The following is a 19,659-nucleotide window of genomic DNA, read 5'->3' on the forward strand; positions in this document are numbered from 1 at the left end:
GGACAAAAGTGTCCTTTTTGTGAGCACCCTGATCACAAAATTTATACTTGTCTTAAATTTAAAGATCTTAGTTTAAAACAGAAACAGGATTTTGTTAATCATAATAATCTATGTTTTAATTGTCTCGGTTCAAGGCATCAAGTAAAAAACTGTACATCTCAGAGGTGCCAGATTTGTCATATGAAACACCATTCTCTTTTGCATCCAATGGATGATGCAGCACAGCCCTTGCAAAGCAGAAATTCACATTGGAGGCCAAATCCTCAAACCCAAAATGAACGATCTCAAAATTTTAACAGAAATTCGCTTCTCATAAATAGCTCCCATTCTCGGAATCAAGGTTCAAGCCAAAGCTCCTCTCAGACTCAAGAACCACAAATCCCAAGCACAAGCAATGAAATGAACTCGAATCGCCCTCACGCTAATAAACCTGTGACTTTGTCAGTTTTCGCCACTGAAGATAATGAAGTTTTATTAGGTACTTCATTGATTCAAATACCCGACAAGAATGGTCATTTTATTATTGCAAAGGCAATATTAGATCCCGGGAGTACTATATCAATAGTAACCCAATCGCTGGTTCAAAGACTTGATCTCTCTCCTAAGACGCAGCCAATACAAATCTCTGGTATTGGCGGCAAAATTAAGCACTCTAATCACGCAATTTCCCTGAGAATTCATTCCTGTCACAATCACGATTACTTCCTGAATGTTAACTGCTGTGTATTAGACAAAATCACAGAAAAATCCCCTCACTTTAAAGTCAACAAATTTATGTTGAACCTTCCCAATAATACACCGCTTGCAGACCCCTACTTTGATACGCCTTCTACAATAGATTTATTGTTGGGAGCAGATGTATACTACCACATTCTTTCAGGCGAATACACCAAGGTTAACAAGGACTCTTTAACGTTGGTAGGTACCTACTTTGGCCACATTCTTTCAGGATTAATCCCCTCCCAAGCTCTCGTTCACAAAACCCCTTTGGCAAATTCTAAGAATTGCTTTTTAGTGCAATCATTAAATTCAGATTGCTCACTGGACTCATTAATTGAGAAATTTTGGTTACTAGAAGATATCTCGCCCACTCACGAAAAACCCCTATCCCCTGAAGATTCTATGGTTGAACAGAATTTTCAAAATACCACGGTATTTAAAGATGGTCATTTTCAAGTCGACTTACCCCTTAAAAGGCCCCAAGAGTCACATCCGCTAGGAGAGTCATATTCATTAGCCAAGAAAAGGTTTCACCACTTAGAAAAGCGTTTTCAAAAATCTCCTGACCTTTTTCTTGAATACAAAAAATTTATCGGTGAATATATCTCACTCAATCATGCACGAATTATTCCCCTTTCCCTTAAAACTGAAAATCACAAAAATCGATACTTTCTGCCTCACCACTGTGTAATTCGTGAGGACAGTACAAGCACTAAACTTCGTGTAGTGTTTGACGGATCTATGAAAACGTCTTCTGGGCTATCACTCAATGACGTAATGCATAAAGGATATACAGTTCAACCTGAACTGTTTGATATTTTACTTAGGTTTCGAAGTTTTAAATTCGCTCTCACTTCTGATATCGAAAAAATGTATAGACAGGTGCGCGTTAACCCAAATCAAACTTACCTGCAAAATATTTTATGGCGCGACCATCCCTCTCAGCCAATGCAATGCATTGAATTACTCACCGTCACTTATGGCACGAACTGTGCCCCCTATTTGGCTACACGCACCCTGAATGAACTTGCCATTATTCATAAAGACGATTATCCTCTTGCGTCTCAAGCTATTTTATCTCAATGTTACGTAGACGATGTTCTCTGTGGGCAAGATACCTATGAAAATTTGGTAGAATTACATAGGCAGCTGTTGGAACTTTGCAAGATTGGAAATTTTCACTTACATAAATGGTGTTCAAATAGCAATTTATTTTTGTCCAAAACTTGTGATAATGGGTCCCAAGAAAGTTTCACCATAGAAACCGAGGAAATTTCAAATAAAGTCCTTGGTGTAGGCTGGAATCCCGACTCAGATGAGTTTTTTATCTCTTTACCTGATACTAGGTCCGAAAGCATAATTACTAAACGTATAGTTTTATCTAAAATTGCGCAAATGTACGACCCCTTAGGATTCATAGCTCCCATTGTTGTAAATGCTAAATTAATTATGCAAAACATTTGGAAAGAAAAAATTAATTGGGATGAACCCCTGAAAGAACCCATTTTAACCCAATGGACCACCTTTATTAAAGATCTTCCCCAACTAATGTGTTTAAAAATTCCACGTTTTTTCCTAGCTAATAATAATCCCAGTTCACTTCAAATCCATGGATTTTCAGATGCCAGCAGGAAGGCATATGGTGCGTGTGTGTATATAAGAGCCCTTTATCCTAACAAAAATGTCTCTTGTCAACTTATTACTGCCAAAAGTAGAGTAGCCCCGATAAGAGAAATTACAATTCCCCGCATGGAACTCTGTGGAGCACTTTTACTTTCCAATTTAGTCACTCGTGTGTGTTCCATATTAAAAGAAAGATTTTCAGTTGACAACATTAATCTTTGGACTGACTCTGAGATTGTACTTGCTTGGTTAAATGCCCACCCTTCTCGTTTCAATATGTTTGTAGCAAACCGCATTTCTCAAATTCAGGTTTTATCTCAAGACTGCAAATGGCGTCATATTCCAACTGCGGATAATCCAGCTGATCATCTTTCTCGCGGATTTACCGCAGACCAGATTCTCACCTCTACGCTTTGGTGGAACGGCCCAAAGTTCTTACTGGACCCGAATTTAAATTTAAAAATGTATGAAAAGGGACCTTGCTCCACTGAAGAAGAAGCAGGAAAAGCAAAAACGGTCTTGCTTGTTAACTCCGAAGATTTCTGGATAACACTTTTTAATCGGTTTTCTAACTTCTCGCGATTGCAACGAACTATTGCATTTATACATAGATTTGTAAATAATTGTAAAGGTAATGGTAAAAAATTTTATGGTGCTTTAGCTGTAACTGAATTAAAGGCTGCAGAAATTTTTATAGTAAAGCAAGTTCAACACCAAACGTTTTCAAAGGAAATCAGTGAACTAAAGTCAGAAGAAAGAAAAATTTCAAACAAGCAAGTCCTTAGGTTAAACCCCTTTATCGATACCTCCAATCTCATAAGGGTTGGAGGCAGATTATCCCAAGCACCCATATCATTTGATCAAAAATTTCCAATTTTATTGCCCTCAAAAAACCATGTTGTTGGACTCTTGCTAAAAAAAGAACACATTAGGTTAGGACATGCTGGTCCTCAAACGATATTGTCAAATATTCGTCTTAAATACTGGCCGCTAAATGGATTAAGAGAAATAAAAAAGATCTCTATAAACTGTATACAATGCTATAAATTTAAGCTTAAAACAGGAGAACAAATTATGGCAGATCTCCCTAAATCCAGAGTTGTCCCTTCTAGACCGTTTTTAACAACAGGTGTCGATTTTGGAGGACCATTTATTATTAAATCGTCATCTCTTCGACGCGCCAAAATTGAAAAGGCGTATATCGCTTTATTTGTATGCATGGTCACTAAAGCTGTTCATTTGGAGCTAGTATCAAGTCTCTCTTCACAAGCATTTTTAGCATGCTTTAAACGTTTTATTTCAAGACGTGGATGCCCGGCAACAATTTTTAGTGACAATGGTACAAATTTCTCTGGTGCCAGCAATCAAATTAAAGAAGTTTATGACACGCTTAAGTCACAACAGACACAAGAGCAATTGACTGCATTTTTCTCATGCCATGAAATACAGTGGCAATTTATACCTCCTTTCTCTGCTCACTGGGGTGGTCTTTGGGAGGCAGCTATAAAAAGTACTAAACATCACTTACGAAGATTAATTGGAAACCAGAATTTAACCTTTGAAGATTTTTCCACTATTTTAGCACAAATTGAGGCTATTTTAAACTCCAGGCCACTTCTTCCCCTATCAGCTGATCCACTGGACTTGTCTTACCCCTGGACATTTTTTAGTTGGAAGTCCTCTCGTTTCGTACCCTAAGCCCAATGTCTCGTCAATTCCTGAAAACCGCTTAGATCGTTGGCAAAGGTTAAGTCAGATTCAACAATTCTTTTGGACTAGATGGACCAAAGAGTATCTCAACAATCTTCAGAATAGGCCTAAATGGATGTCCCCAGTCCCCAATATTGAAACAAATGACCTTGTTCTTCTTAAAGATGAGAACACCAAACCTCTTGATTGGCCGTTGGCCAGAGTAGTAGACACTTTACCTAATAGAGATGGTAAAATACGCTTGGTAAAAATTAGGACTAAAAATGGAATATTTACTAGAAATATAACCAAATTATGCCCGTTGCCCAAATCTGATAGTAAGTTAGTTTAACCATAGTATTTCTTGATAAGTTTCGTCTATAAGTTATAATGTATAATGTTTGTTGAAGGCAAAGCCTTCAAAAGGGGGGAGTATGTTAAAAGTTAATTTTAACAATTTATTTTATTTTATGATTTTATGGAATCGAAGTTTATGGTTGTCAAACGAATAATACCTTTTTTCTCAAGTAAATAATTTTTGCCTGAACCTTCTCCCAAATCCCAACATGTGTTTTTACCTACTTTTTAAGAAATGCCTTTGTTGCCAGTTTAGCTTAAGTGCACTTAAAAATCCATTTTTCTCCTTAAGTTCACTTAAGTGTTGGCCCCATGACACACGTGCATCCCACATTTTTTACCCAACATTTCACCCCGAGTCCCATGAGAAAAAATCAGTATTCACTCAGTCACCGCAAAAAGAAGTACCTACTCTCGCGCCCTCGAAACACAAGGTTTCTCTCACCAGTGAAGAAGGAATTCACAAAGCTTAAAGTACCGAGAAAATAAGTTAGTCAAGAGCAAGTTGGCTCAAGCAATTCCTCTCTCTCTCACTCTCTTCCGTTTAAGTATTTGTCTAAAGTTCATATATGTATACCTAATTGTTACGATAAAGTAGTTTAAGTTATGTAAAAAGGTCTATAGTGAATAAGTGTGCGTAAAGGTGGAAAACTGAACTGAAAGTGAGTGCAACGTTGTGAGTGCAACAGTGGTTGTCAATAGCTGCACAAACCAAGGTGACGTTAGTGCTAATGCCGTTCCTGGTTCCTGCTAAGTTCCTGCTATTGGTCTTGTGATTCTGGAAGGCTGGTAACGTCAACTAATATTGTAAACCCTGTTAAATAACTAACTTCAACATTGTAAATCGTTCATTAGTCTATACCTGTAAATTATTACTAACCAAAAGGTACAATAAACCCTTATGTAATCGTAAATCACAACTGTGTAATTTATTGAACTGGACCTATGTCATCGAAGGGCTCGTCAATGCAGTAGCCGTTGCTCGAGCAGGTATAGGTAGGTTTTTAAGAAACCCTAATCTATATTCAGAAGTATAAACACCCATAATAAGCTGAGAAAAAAATAATAGCGCTTTAAAATTTAATAATACAGCAAATGAGACATGCCAATATTATTATTACTCTAAACATTTTTTTTGAATTTAATGTCAAGGGTTAATTTGTTTCAAAACTATGTCGCCAATTTCCTTTTTAAATGAGCTTTACAACAATCTAGCCACAAGTGGCATCCTTCTATTTAAAAAAGTTAGGGAAAGTTAGATTTCACCTTTTCGGAGAGGTTGAAAAAAATTCTAATAGATTTATAAAGACGGAAAAAATATTAGTAGACATGTCGCAAGAAATATTTTTTCAAAAGGGCTGGCGAATTTATTCCTGCTAAAGTCTCCACCCTGTATGGGAAGAATAAGTGGCAGAAATTCTTGAGTAGTTCATTTTTTATAGATCATAAATATGGCACAAATAGAATACAGACTAAATTTATAAGATATTCGCATTTCAAGGTAACTGTGGATATATGACGTATTTATTTCAAAAGAAACTTAAAGAAAAAAGAACTACTTTCAAACCATAGCAGAAAGAAGGTTTAATTCCTCTCTAGTGTTCTTGTATAATTCATAGTATGATTGCTTCAAATTATTTAACTTAGTTAACTTTAGCGTCTTTTCACATCGAACATGTAATGTTCAAATGAGGTACAACAGAATTGTGATAATTACCTCACGAGCTTCACCTCACGAAATGAACTAAAAGTATTTTTTAATAAAAAAGTATTTTTAAAAATTTAGTACCTAAAGAATACAAGGATTTAAGACCAATCAGTATATTGCCTTCAGTGTCCAAAGTGTTTGAAAAACATATTTATAACCAGCTTTCTAATTTTGTTGAAGCTTATAATTTAATTCCCGATTGCCAGTTAGGATTTAGAAAGAATTTAACACGTCAACATGCTTAGTTAAAATATTAAATGATGTAAGAGTGAATGAAGAGCAAAATCAAGCGACATGTGTGGCCCTGCTCGACTTTATTAAAGCTTTCGACACACTTAACCACGAAATGGTGTTGGCTAAACTAAGGTATTTTGGAATCTCTGAATATGGAATTAACTTCTTTAAAGAATATCTATATAATCGTGAAAGTTGTGTTATGACAGTCCAACGGTTAGAAAAACAGTATTCACAGTTTAGGCAAACAAATCAAGGCGTACCTCAGGGTTCTATACTATCACCCCTACTTTTTTCACTCTACAGCAGTATGCTAACGACTTACAACTGTATATTCCTGTTTCTATTGAAGATATGAATAATAATTCATTTCAGCATAAGTTTCAGTTTGATTTAATGAATCTAGAAAACTACTCAAAAAATCATAACCTCAAATTAAATGCTGAAAAATCCAAAATTCTTTTGATGTGTTCGAATAATAATTTAAAGCGAAATTTTGAAAATCGGATAAATATTCATATAAATAACACTCGTGTTCCAATTGTCCCAGAGGCAAAAAATGTCGGTATCATATTTGACAAATCTCTCTTTTTTGAACCCCATGTAAAACACAAAATTAAAGTAGCCTATTTACGCCTGAAAAACCTTTTTAAATTTAAACGGAACTTGTCCACAAAACAAAAATATTTACTTTGTAAAAGCCTTGTTTTATCTCTGTTCGATTACGGTGATGTGGTATATGGTCGCTCTTTATGTTCAAGTACCAAAAACGCAATTCAAAAAATATAGAAACCATATAACGCAATATCTTAATAATAAAAATTTATTAAATATGACAAACAGACGAAAGCATCATACGTTTAACTTTATTTATCGGATTATAAAGGAAAGCCAACCGGCTAACTTACGAGATGAATTTTTGAATTTTGAGCATGAAGACATGACGCGAAACAATGATATTTTTGTTGTGCCACGCCATAGAACCGCACCATTTCAGCGCTCTTTTAAATTTGCGGGGGTTAAAATGTGGAATAGTACTCCATCCAGCATTAAACAACTTTAAACGTATTTTCTAAAAAAATTAAATCACAGTTGCTAGTTTAACAAAGAATAGGTTAATTAACATTATATACAAATAAAAAAAAACATTATTAATTGTCATTAGTTGAAAATTGTCTTTACCCCTTGTGGACATCGACATTTTGCATTTTTGCTTTTTTTAGGGTCTTAAATATTGGGCGTTACCCTCCTTGGTTCTTTTATCCGCTGCCGCTCTTCCGTTCTGGATTAATTTTCTTTATTATTATTATTACTATTATTATTGTTTGTTTCTTTTTGATTTATGTGATATAAATTAATTATTTTTAAGGGTTATTTCGTCTGTACCAACAGATTAACGGTTTTTATAATCGAGAATTAATCCTTTTTGTCGAAATTTTAATTAGATTTATAACTGTATTTTATAATTTTATATATGGGCAAATAAAGCATTTGAATTTGAAAATAAAGAAATATAACTAGATATAGGAAGTAGTAAATTTTTTTGTTCAATTAAATAAAAAAAGCATTTTTCAGGATTGCAAACATGATGAATCAGCTAGAAAAGCCTACAAACTATTAGCGGCCCTTCGTGAAGAATGCAACCGGATATTGCAGGCAATATCAGATATAGGACAAGTGGAAAGGGAATTCCGGAATTTGGATGAGCAAACTGAGGCGGAAAGAAATAAAGACGTTTGTGATAAGCTGAGAAAGATCCAGAGAGATTTGACTGAGATACAAAAAGAAATTCAATTGTTGCTATGAAGGACATTAAATTATGTCTAGCTTTGTAGATACTAATTGTGTACCTAAATTTTTTTAAGTTGTTTTTCAAAAGTGAATTATTATAGTTTGATTCTTATGATTAAGGAAATAAACTTTATATGATATTGAATGAGAACGTGACGTAAATAATCGACATTTGAGTTTTCAATAAAAGTTTCGCAGTTTGTTTTATTTGGTTGACGTTTAGATTTTTATTTTTTAGTTCTATTTTAGATATAAAATGTCAAAAAACATTTATTAACAATAACAAAGAAGATAATGTGTGTGAATGAACATTATGCACTCCGCCAAGCAAGGACCTAGGTGTTTACTTTGAGAGTGGTCTTAAATTTAATGTTCATTATAAACATGCTGGAAAAACCGCTTATCATATATAGTGAAAGTCGCCAATAACGACGTCGCTTATAACGAAATGTCGCATATAACGACCAAACGCCCGTATCTTGGTTGGATTTCTATATTTTCAATAGTAAAAAAGTCCGGCTATAGCGTCGGCGGTTATAGTGACGAAGTCGCTTTTAAAGGTGCGTGTCCACATTGAAATAAAAATGTCATGAAAATTTTATTTCATGAGACACTTATTTCATCATGGGTTTTCACAATGAGGATAAAATTTCTTCACTCACAAGTTTTCGCGATAGTTTGAAATTTTTGGTTCATGAAACACGTTGTACTATATTCTGCTGTTTCCACAGTGATATGATTGTTGAAAACATATTGTCGAACTTGCATTGTCTTATTTATTTAATGTAACACGACGTTTCGGTTGGTAAGTATCTCCAACCGTTATCAAGTGTAAACTGACAGCAAACTACTATTTTATAGGCTTATATACTAGATGTGTGCAGCGATGTGGAAGGGAAAGTCATCCGTGAAAAGAGTTGGGGGGAGGTCACACTGTCCTGAGAGTAGAGGCTTCCAGATGTTAGGTACATCGACGCTTGGCTGGCTGAAGATCCCCTGATTCTGTGAAATGAAAACTGCCTCTACGAACTTCCTCTTCCGCCAGTGTTGTTCCTTGTGCAGAATCTTGGCTTCTGACCAATGGATATTGTGTTCATTATGCCACGCGTGCTCTGCTATTCCGGATTTGGAAACCTCTCCTCTTTGGGTCCAGCTGCGATGTTCTTTCGCTCTGACTTCTAGGGGGCGCTTCGTTTCACCTATGTATGAGTCACCGCACTCACATGGGATCTGGTAGATGCAATTTTTGGTATCCAACAGGCCATCTGGTTTGGTCTTTGATATCACGCTTCTGATAGTGGTGCTAGATCTAAAGGCAGTTCTAATATTGTACTTGCTGGCAATGCGTCGGATTTGTTCCGATGTACCCCTAATGTAAGGTATGGGTAGAAGTCTGGTTGTCGTGGTGGCCTCGTCTCTGATTTGATTTGGACGCGTCCTTTGGATTGTCCTACTTATTAGCTTCTTTGGATATCCATTCTGTTGTAGGTCTTTGTTGATGGTATCCACTTCAGTCTTGAGATCCTCGTCCCTTCTACAGATGGTTCGAGCTCTATTGTAGATGGATCTTATGATGCCTACTTTGGTGATTGCAGGATGGTTGGACTCATAGTGAAGATACTGGCCCGTGTGTGTTGGTTTTCTATAAACTGAAGTTCGTAGATTTCCACCGACCTTTTTAACGAGGACATCTAGGAAAGGTAGAGCTGAGTCCTTCTCTGTCTTCATCGGGAACTTGATTGTTGGTCTGAAGTTGTTGAGGTGAAGCAGAAACTCCTCAAGTGCTTTTTTCGCTTTGTCCCAGATGATAAAGGTGTCGTCCACATATCGAAGCCAGAGCTTGGGTTTGCAATGGGAGGCATCTATTGCATGTTCCTCGAACCATTCCATGAAGATGTTTGCTATTACTGGGGAAAGACATGAACCCATCGGAAGTCCTTCGTCTTGGGCGTAGAATCTATCCTTGACCTGAAAGTAAGAATTACAAAGACAGATCTCCAAAAGTTCCATCACCCCGTCCAGAGGCAGTGTGGTCTGAGTTAAGAAAGCTGCATCCTTGCTTAGTTTGTCTCGCATGATGTTAGGAGACTCTCCTATGGGTACATTCGTGTAGAGACTTTCGACATCAAAACTCACCAATCTGTCATTGGTCTCGACTTCGATCCCTCCAAGCAGGTCTACAATCTGGAAGCCTCTACTCTCAGGACAGTGTAGGATCTAGAGGGAGGGGTGTCATCCCCCCAACTCTTTTCACGGATGACTTTCCTTTCCACATCTTCTTTCATCTTTTCCACGTTGGAGATACTTACCAACCGAAACGTCGTGTTACATTAAATACATAAGACAATGCAAGTTCGACAAGATGTTTTCACTGTACCATTGTCTACCACCTTCAAAAACAGATTTGATTGTTTGTGCGTATTTAGAAGCGATGGTTACAAAAAAGATCGAAGAAGAGCTGCAGCTTATTATTATTTATTAGCTTCCCGAAAAAAAAGATCTCATAAATTTTGGGTACGCAATTGGATTAAGCAAAGAGAAACACACGATTTAATGACTAGCTTATTGGAAAAGTTAGAGGATCAGGAGTGTTTTATGTACAAAAATTTTCTCAGGATGTCAGCGGCCGATTTTCAGTATTTATTTAGCAAAATAAAACCTGCGATAGCAAAACAGAATACATTCTTGCGAAATTCAATTCACAAGGAGCTGAGAGATTAGCACTGACTCTTCGGTTTCTAGCAACAGGTAAGTAGTTATTAGCCCTTTTCGGATTTCACAATGGGACGGCTTTAGAACCGTTCAAAGCAGCAGACCAATACAAATATTGACAAATGTTATCATTTTAATGACATTTGGTCAATTGCTTTGAACCGTTCTAGAAACATCCCAATAAGAAACCCGAAAAAGGTCAATATTTTTAAAGAACTGATTTTATGATAAATATATATATTTTTTGTAGGTGATAGCTACCACTCACTTATGTATTTATTTCGTATACCTGTTTGTACTATATCAAGAATAATACCTGAAGTCCACAATTTATAATATTTTAAAAGAAGAATACCTACATGTAAGTTCCATGAATTATATTTATTACAAAAGTTGTATTTCACATTTTAAATAATGCAGATCCTCTTTCCTCATAATACTTCACAAGACTAATGTCATTATCCTGATCATCGACAATGTCTTCTACCGGGGTATCATTAACTGCTGGTGCCAATGAAGGATTATTTACACAAATGGATTGAAACTGGGAAGGTTTATTATAAGTTGGCAGCTGCAACCGTGAAGAAATATCGCTTGAAATGGCTGGATCTCTTGGATTAATAGACATCTGCGATTGAGACAAATTATTATTATGTAGCCTGGACTCATAGCTGTCATTCATATTTAAAATAATTCGCTGTATTTCTCGTTTTGCATGCCTCTGCGGTCTCCAAGACATCCAACTCCAAGACATCGGTCCAGCAAGAGTTGTTCTTGGTCTTTTTTTTTCTTTCTTCTCAAGCTTAAAGATGTGGTTGTATCTTGAGACATACAAGATGACGGTGGTTCGCGTGATGTAGAAGACACTGGAGTGTTGCAAGCATCTGACGTTAAAGAGTCTCGCAAAACTTCTTTGCTATACTTGCAGACACCAACCACTGAAGAAGAGTGGTTAAAGATTTCACAGCAGTTTGAGGGATGGGACTTTCCGAACTGCTTAGGTGCTCTTGATGGTAAACATATACATATTAAAGCACCTCAACATAGTGGAAGTCTCTATTTTAATTACAAAGGCATGCATAGTATTGTTTTGATGGCATTGGGCGACGCAGGTAATAAATTTATATACATTAATGTTGGAAGCGTGGGCCGAATTTATGATGGAGGAGTTTTCAATACGTGCTCCTTGGCAAGAAAACTAGATAATAGATTGAATATTCCACATCCTAGGCCACTTCTACGGTGTGTTAAGGTTATTCCATTTATTATCGTAGCAGATGATGCTTTTGCTATGAAACCATATGTTATGAAACCTTACGCGTTACGAAATATGCATGGTGGACAAAGGGTCTTTATTTATCGACTGTCTCGTGCACGTCGAATAATTGAGAATTGTTTTGGTTTAGCTTCAGCTAGATTCCGTGTTTTAAGAAAACCTATTGAATTGAACCCAGGAAAAGTGTCCACCATAGTGTCGGCAATATGCGTTTTGCACAATTTTTTAATAACCCGTTCTCAAAGACTTTACGACCCTTATGGCAGTTTTGGTATTGAAAATCGCAAAAATGGCAATATTCATCCGGGTGAATGGCGGCAGGAAAGTCAAGTCTTACTACCACTACAAGTTAATCGAAACCTTAGAGGAAATCTTGATGCCAAGGAAGTACAAGAAGTATTAATATAATATTTTCAAGAGGAAGGGGAAGTCCCATGGCAATATCAATATATATAAAATATTATATACGGAGTTCCAGAAATAATGTCTAAATTCATTTAAAATTCAGAGATTTGCTTTTTGGAAAAACGCTCGGATCCGTCGATTTTTATTTTTTAATGCGGTCTTTTTTATGGCAAATTCATATATACAAGGTAGACAAAAAATAAGTTGGGACCATAAACTTAATTTTTTTAAATGGAAATACCGATTATTTAAATTCATTTTTGAATTCTACTTATTTCGACAGGTCCGACCGTTTTTCCAAAAATCAGATCACTAAATTTTAAATGAATTTAGTTATTAATTCTGGGACTCACTGTATAAGTGAATGGCGAAGACTACTTCGCCATTATTTTTGCAGCACCTTGTAAACTTAATAAAAACATACTTATCAGTGAGTCAATTATAGTTTTATTTATACCAGTTGTTGGCAAGTCTATGAATCTTAAAGCATCATAAAACTCCCATTTTATAACAATATTATCACCTGTAGACTGAACGCTTTTAATGTTTTTACGTTTTCTATTTATGCTCTGAAACTAGCACCGAAGGCTATGAATTCTACTGTTAAACTTCTGATATTCCCATAGCATTTGAAATCGCATCAATGGAGGACTTTCTAGAATTTCGGTTTTTATATTGCTCTAATGAGCAATCCCATAAATTCAAATGGGTTTCGTATAATCCAATTAATTTTAATGTAAGTTCTCTTGACCAATTGAGACTACACGCTTTTCTTTTCTTTTCATTTATTTCATTCATTTATTTTCATTAAGCAAACTCGAACTCACAAACACAGAATATCGGTTTTGTTTCAGAGACAATACTGCAACTCACGTACAGCAAGTAAGACAAATATTTCAAATGAAACACGGCGCATATCACGTATACACGTTGAGACTTGTTCATCAAATAAATGTCTCGTGAAATAATGTGTCATGAAATTGTTAACAATATTTCACGTATTTCAAGAGTGTTTCCGCTATGAAACTTGAAATTTTTGACTCATGACACAAAAATGTCATGAAAAACTTTCATCGTGGATCTGCACCTTAACGACTTCATTTCGCTGAATTTGGATTTTTTAGACCGGTTACTGCGACAACCGACGAGCAACGACTTGCCGCAGTGAAATACAGGATTTGTTTTCGGGGAATACCCTATTTCTGAACATCTGCATGATAGACGTAAACGTATTGTGCGTAGTTTATTCCAGTCCAGCGTGGATTAACAGTTTCTACAAAGGGTTGATGTTTTGTTTTTTATTGTTGTTTTACCTTCGTATGTGCTTTGATTTTGTTTTTGTGATTACAAACATTGTACAATGGCTTCGGTGTCAAAGAAAACAAAAGTTCTTTCAATTGAAGAAAAAGGTCTTATTATCGCAAGACTTAAATCTGGTGAAAGTAATGCTACTGCAGCTACTGAATTTGATTTATCTCACTCAAGTGTATCCACAATTTTGAAGAACAAGGATAAAATTAAAGAAGCGTTCAACGAAAATTTATTAGGTAAGAAAAAACTCAAGTTATCTCAACACCCAGATATCGATCAAGCCTTACTCAAGTGGTTCAAAAGTCAGCGAAGTCGTGGAACTCCCATAAGCGGTCCAATATTACAGGCAAAAGCAAATGATTTTGGAAGAATTATGGGTAAAGTGGACTTTAAATGTTCTGAAAGTTGGATTAAGCGTTTTCGTCAAAGACATAAAATAGTGTTTGGGAAAATAATCAAAGGAGTACGTGAAAACTGGTTAACAACTGTCTGGCCTGAAATACGAAAAGGATATAAGGATGACGAAATATATAATGTTGACGAGACAGGACTTTTTTATAAACTGACCCCAGATAAGACATTAAAATTCAAGGGTGAAACTTGTACCAGCGGAAAATTATCAAAGGAATGAATTACAGTCTTAGTTGCTACCAATATGACAGGATAGAATAAACCTAAACTTATTGTGATCGGCAAGTCGAGAAATCCACGATGTTTCAAACATATCAAGACATTACCTGTCGTGTACAAGTCCAAAAAAAAGACCCGGATGACTTCTGATTTATTTGTCAGTATGCTTCGTGAATGGGATGCAAAGTTGGTGAAGATCAAGAAAAAAATTTTACTTTTAGACGACAACTGTCCCGCTCATCCGAAAGTTGATAATTTAAAAAATATAAAACTCGAGTTTTTGCCAGCAAACACTACCTCTGTTCTGCAGCCAATCGACCAAGGGATTATTCGATCATTAAAAGTGCATTTTAAAAAGTTTCACTTAATGAAAATCATAGAAAATGCTAAACAAGGCAAAGAGTGTTGTATTAACCTTTTAGATGCAGTATCAATGATCGCTAAAGCATGGGATAGAGTTTCATCAAAAACAATTGCCAGCTGTTTTAGACATGGAGGCTTCGTAGAAAATGAGGATGTTAGAAATGATAGCTTTGATGAAGAAGATGACATTCCACTGGCTAAATTAATTAATGTTAATTTTAAAGAGGAAGGTGAGGTTCCGCTGGCTGTAATAAAAAAGTGTTCTGCATTGTCAGATGATCAATGGACCGAGTTCTTACATGCAGAAAATAGTTTGGAAGTATGCGACAATCTAAGTGAAGAACAAATTATAAACAACATCTTATCCTTCTCTCAGGACAAAGAGGAAAGCGAAGATGAGGGTTCAGAAGGGGAAGAATTTCAACCTCCATCTGCAGTAGAAGCTGTTCATGCCACTAATACTATTCACAAGTTTGTTTTGTATAACTATTTATCGGATGAAATATTAATAAACCATGTTAATAATTTAGAGAAATAAATTAAATTCATCTATTATGATACTCGAACAAAGAAACAGAGTAAAATCACAGATTATTTCAAGTCTTAAAGCTGAAGAAGCTGTAGGTACTACATACATACATATATGTTAGATTGTGGATTTCAAAAATAACTTTTTTAAAAAACTTTTATTTCAAATTACAAAAATAAAAACCGACATAGGTTTATCTTACACTAAATACTTAATAATAATGATTATTGAGCTAACAAGCAATGGTTTTTTATACAAACAGAAAATGCTGACTATCATGAGAACAATAAGATAAGGTTCTTTCCACAGTCTTTTTAAACAAACAACAGCTAAGCATAAAAGGTGCTACGTTTGCTTATTCCCGGAAACGCCTACGGATCTGGTTGAGACGGTAAACATGTGGGTTGGCCTTGGTATCGGGTTTCATGGTATATTCTTATCTAACAGCTCCCCTTTTAAAAGAAAAGTTGGTGTTAATCTAAACAGCAACTTTTAAGCAGAACTCTTATTGGTGTTGAGTTCCATTGCTTCTTCTTGGTCTCCTAGGTGGATACTAGGACGTCTTCTTGGGACCATCCTCGAAAGCTGCTCTCTAAATGTCCGTATTCTGGGCTTAGGTTGGAATGGTGGGAAGTCATCATTGTTTGAACTATTCGTCACTATACCAATGGTTGGAGTTCGACGTCTTCGGCATTTGCAAGTAATGTAAAGGACTATGAGCAGAATTATGGATACAATTGTTGTAATGGTGAACCAATTCATGTGTTTTTCGATGAAGGGTTGATTGATTAGTTTGTCAAGCTGTTCGGAATACTGATTGAGATTATGTTCGGCAATGTTCAGGTCATCAACATTTAGTTCACTGATGCGTAATGGTTTCAGTTTCGGCATTTTCGTTTTCTCTGGCAATTGATCACAGCAAGAGTATGGAATCAATATTGGAGATGAGTTTGGCTTCGACGAAGTCTCATTTGTTTCTCGTTCAAGTGAAGCTTGGATCCTCGTACTTCCAACAAACGCACCACAGGTAGTTCCAAGAATTACTATGGTATTGTCCGTGAGAATTTCTGAGACTATACCCTTGTTTTGACACTTAATGGTGATTGGAACTGGACTTGATGTTGTGACTAGCCATGAGTTTTGACGGATAGGCTGCACATGGTAACCCTCTGCATAGAAAATGGAAGGTCTACAGGTTTTAGGCAGTTTTGTATGTTGCCTAAGGAGTTGTGCTTCACAGATTGCATCACTGTCGATGGGGTACGGAAGTACATTAGTACAGATTTTCGTTGCCCTGTCGATATTTTTACAATGGTCCAAGTTTTGAAATGTAGTGAAAAACAATGAATCAAAATCACGCGCAATATAATTATTCGTAGTTGATATTGTGTGATAAAGACCTGTTCGATTATCTAAGATCGGGATTGGATAAAGGCGATACAGGGTATATACTGAGGGTTCAACAAGAGGTATTCTTAAAACAAATACTATTTTTGTATCAGATTGATAAGCATCTAATTCGATTAAATCTAAGTATTGAGCAATAGTTGAAGTTGAAATTGGCAAAGGTAAGTTGTATTTTTGTAGAGAGTGAGAGATTTCCCCAAGTGAATCCTCTAAATCTGATGGTTTTATTATAGAGCCATGTAATATCTTTAAGCGTGCAAAGGTGACTGCATTTAATGCGTCATTTATAGTGTCTTTAATGAATGTATAGCTTTCCATTAGCGATTCACATAAGTCTAGGATTTTAAATTGTGCACGATAAAAAGCTAGATCATCTGAAAGTGAAGCAATTAAGGTTTCTATTTCGCAAATATTCTGATTAAAGGTTTCTTCATCGATTTTAAGTTTTTGTATGGTAGAATTGAAACTCTTTATAACAGAAGTTGTAACTGAAATTTGTTGTTGCATAAGCCGTTCGATATTTGCCTCATTACTATTGATTTTGTCAATACAGTCATTAAAGTATTGTCCATCTGATGCATCTAAGTTTCCAGTTATTGCTTTCCAAACAGTTCCGATACCGTCGAATATTCCTCGTTTTTCTCTTAAATTAATATCTTTAGTACCGATGATTAATTCTTGATATTTGACGTTTACGTATTTCGAAATTTGCTTAAGAAGACTAGTGTGAGTTTGTATTTCAACAAAAGCTGCCATCATTCGATTAGATTTTTCGATTGACAGGCTGTCTAATAAACCGTTTAGGATGTTATCATTATGCTCAATTGCTTGTTTAAAGGGAAGTAAATCTTGATATACTAAAAGTGTCCATTTGTCGTTTGAAATTTTAATGTTAATTTCTTCATTGAAAAAGAGTCCAACTGTATTATTAATGGGCGTTATTCGGTATTGGCTGCTGGCGATCGAAGTCAATCCCAGTAACCTGCAAGGAAATGATAGGGAGATAAAACCTATTCGAAATATGGTTTCATTCTATCGAAATTAACTTTGGTTGTTTTATTCGTTTCGGGGTTTAATAAATTGGCTGAATTTAAAAGGATTTCAGTTATGACATACGGACCGTTAAATTTGTTTTCTGATTTGGATTTTATTTGTGATTCTCGGACGTAAACCTTATCACCAACGGAGAATTCGGGTTGTTTTTCCGATATACGTTGATCAAATCTTTCTTTTGACTTTTGTTTGGCATGTTCGGTTCTTTGCCTAGCAACTTTATAAAAATAGCTCATTCTATTATTTAGATCGCGGATGTATTTTGAAATAAGGGCTTCTTGATTGTAAAGTGTTTCTGGGGGTCTATTTGATGTATGGCCAAATACAAGCTCATACGGAGTAAAGCCGTGTGTTCTGTTTTTAGTGTTATTGTAACAAATAACAGCATAAGGTAAAATCGAGAAGGGTTGGTCTTCGGGATGTTCGGCCAGATTTACTCTTATCATTTCGCCTAGGGTCGCGTGGAAACGTTCTAAAGAGCCATTCGATTCGGGATGACCTACACTTGAAAATGTTATTTTCGTATCAAAAAGTTGACATAGGTCTTTTAGAAGTGTGTTATCAAATTCTTTGCCAGAATCGCAATGAATTCTTAGGGGCGTACCAAAGTGTTGGAAGTAAACTAAGAGTGTATTTACAATGGTAGAAGCTTTCTTGTCTTGTAAAGGATAAGCTTGAACAAATTTCGTGAGCTCATCGTTAATGGTTAAAGCGTAGTTACGAGTTGGGTATTCAAAAATGTCAATGTTTATTCTTTCGAATGGTGTTCGGGGGGTTTCCGTAATTACTAGAGGTCTACTTAAGTTTTTCCTAACAATTTTGACTTTTTGGCAAATTTCGCACTTTTTTATAAAGTCTTCGATGTTCTTATTCATACCGCGCCAATTGTATTTTTGTCTAATTCTTCGACAAGTTTCGTTAATTCCGCGGTGTAAATTGTTTTTGCCAAGGTGGTATTGTTCTATGATAATAGGTATTTGGTCTTCATCAGGTGTAGTTACAATATTTTGACAAATTTTTAATTTGATTTCTTTGTCGGCAAAAATAAATGACATCATTTCTAGAGAAGGTAGATCTAAATTATTTTCAATGCAATAAACTTCATTTAATTCAAATAAGTCTTGATATTTAAATAAACAATAAAACAAGTGTTGGCTACAAGAATTATTGTCAAATGGTAAAGGGATTATTAAATACTTCCGGTTTTTAACTGATTTACTATTAGCAACATTAATTTTTAATTCTTGGAAATCTAAATATTCTTCAAGAATGTCGTCAATAATTTTAAAATGTAAATCTTCCATTTTGTTTTGCCTAAAGAATGTAACGATATTTTTATTTGATTTGTCTAGTAGTTGGTCATTTGTAACCTCTATTTTAGAATAATCGATTAAAGATCTAGTTTTATAATTATCAACAAATCGATTGTATTCCTCGGTTATGTTTCGATCGTCTTCTTCAGTAAATGAGGGTTGAGGGCTCGGTTCAGGGATAACAGTGTCTTCTTCTAAAGCAAAAATGTTTACTTTTTTATGAAAATCTACGCATTCCTTAAGGTGATTTATTTTAATTCGAGAAAGTGCGTCAGCATTTTTATTATATTTACCGGGTTTAAATTCGATTTTAAATGAATATTCCTCGAGTTTGAGGCGCCAACGCGTTAACCTGCTTCCGGGGTCTTGAATGGACCATAACCATGTAATTGGACGATGGTCAGTAACAAGCGTGAATTGTCTGCCGAATAAATACGGTCGAAAATGTTTTACGGCCCAAACTATAGCTAATAACTCACGTTCTATAGTGGAGTATTTAGTTTCTGCGGCACATAAGGTTCTTGATGCGTAAGCGATG

The 19,659-nt window shown here is 35.6% G+C and overlaps 1 protein-coding gene and 1 long non-coding RNA gene across 3 annotated transcripts in view; both read left to right on the top strand.

The window, feature by feature from the left end:
• The window catches only part of LOC126744492 (coiled-coil domain-containing protein 22 homolog), a 42,854-nt gene extending 34,516 nt beyond the window's left edge, over window positions 1-8,338 (top strand). For both annotated transcript variants that reach the window (XM_050451926.1, XM_050451927.1), the window contains exon 8: window positions 7,907-8,338. In XM_050451926.1, the coding sequence (XP_050307883.1) occupies window positions 7,907-8,137 (231 nt within the window). In that variant the 3' untranslated portion in view covers window positions 8,138-8,338. The remainder of the gene's footprint in view (window positions 1-7,906) is intronic.
• A 2,461-nt stretch (window positions 8,339-10,799) lies between these two features.
• On the top strand, window positions 10,800-12,602 carry LOC126744711 (uncharacterized). The gene is made up of 3 exons (XR_007663291.1): window positions 10,800-10,870; window positions 11,085-11,195; window positions 11,763-12,602. It is a non-coding gene; the product is annotated as an uncharacterized LOC126744711 (long non-coding RNA).
• Window positions 12,603-19,659: the final 7,057 nt, after the last annotated feature.

Source organism: Anthonomus grandis, chromosome 14 (genome assembly GCF_022605725.1).
Source record: "Anthonomus grandis grandis chromosome 14, icAntGran1.3, whole genome shotgun sequence".
NCBI lineage: Eukaryota > Metazoa > Arthropoda > Insecta > Coleoptera > Curculionidae > Anthonomus > Anthonomus grandis.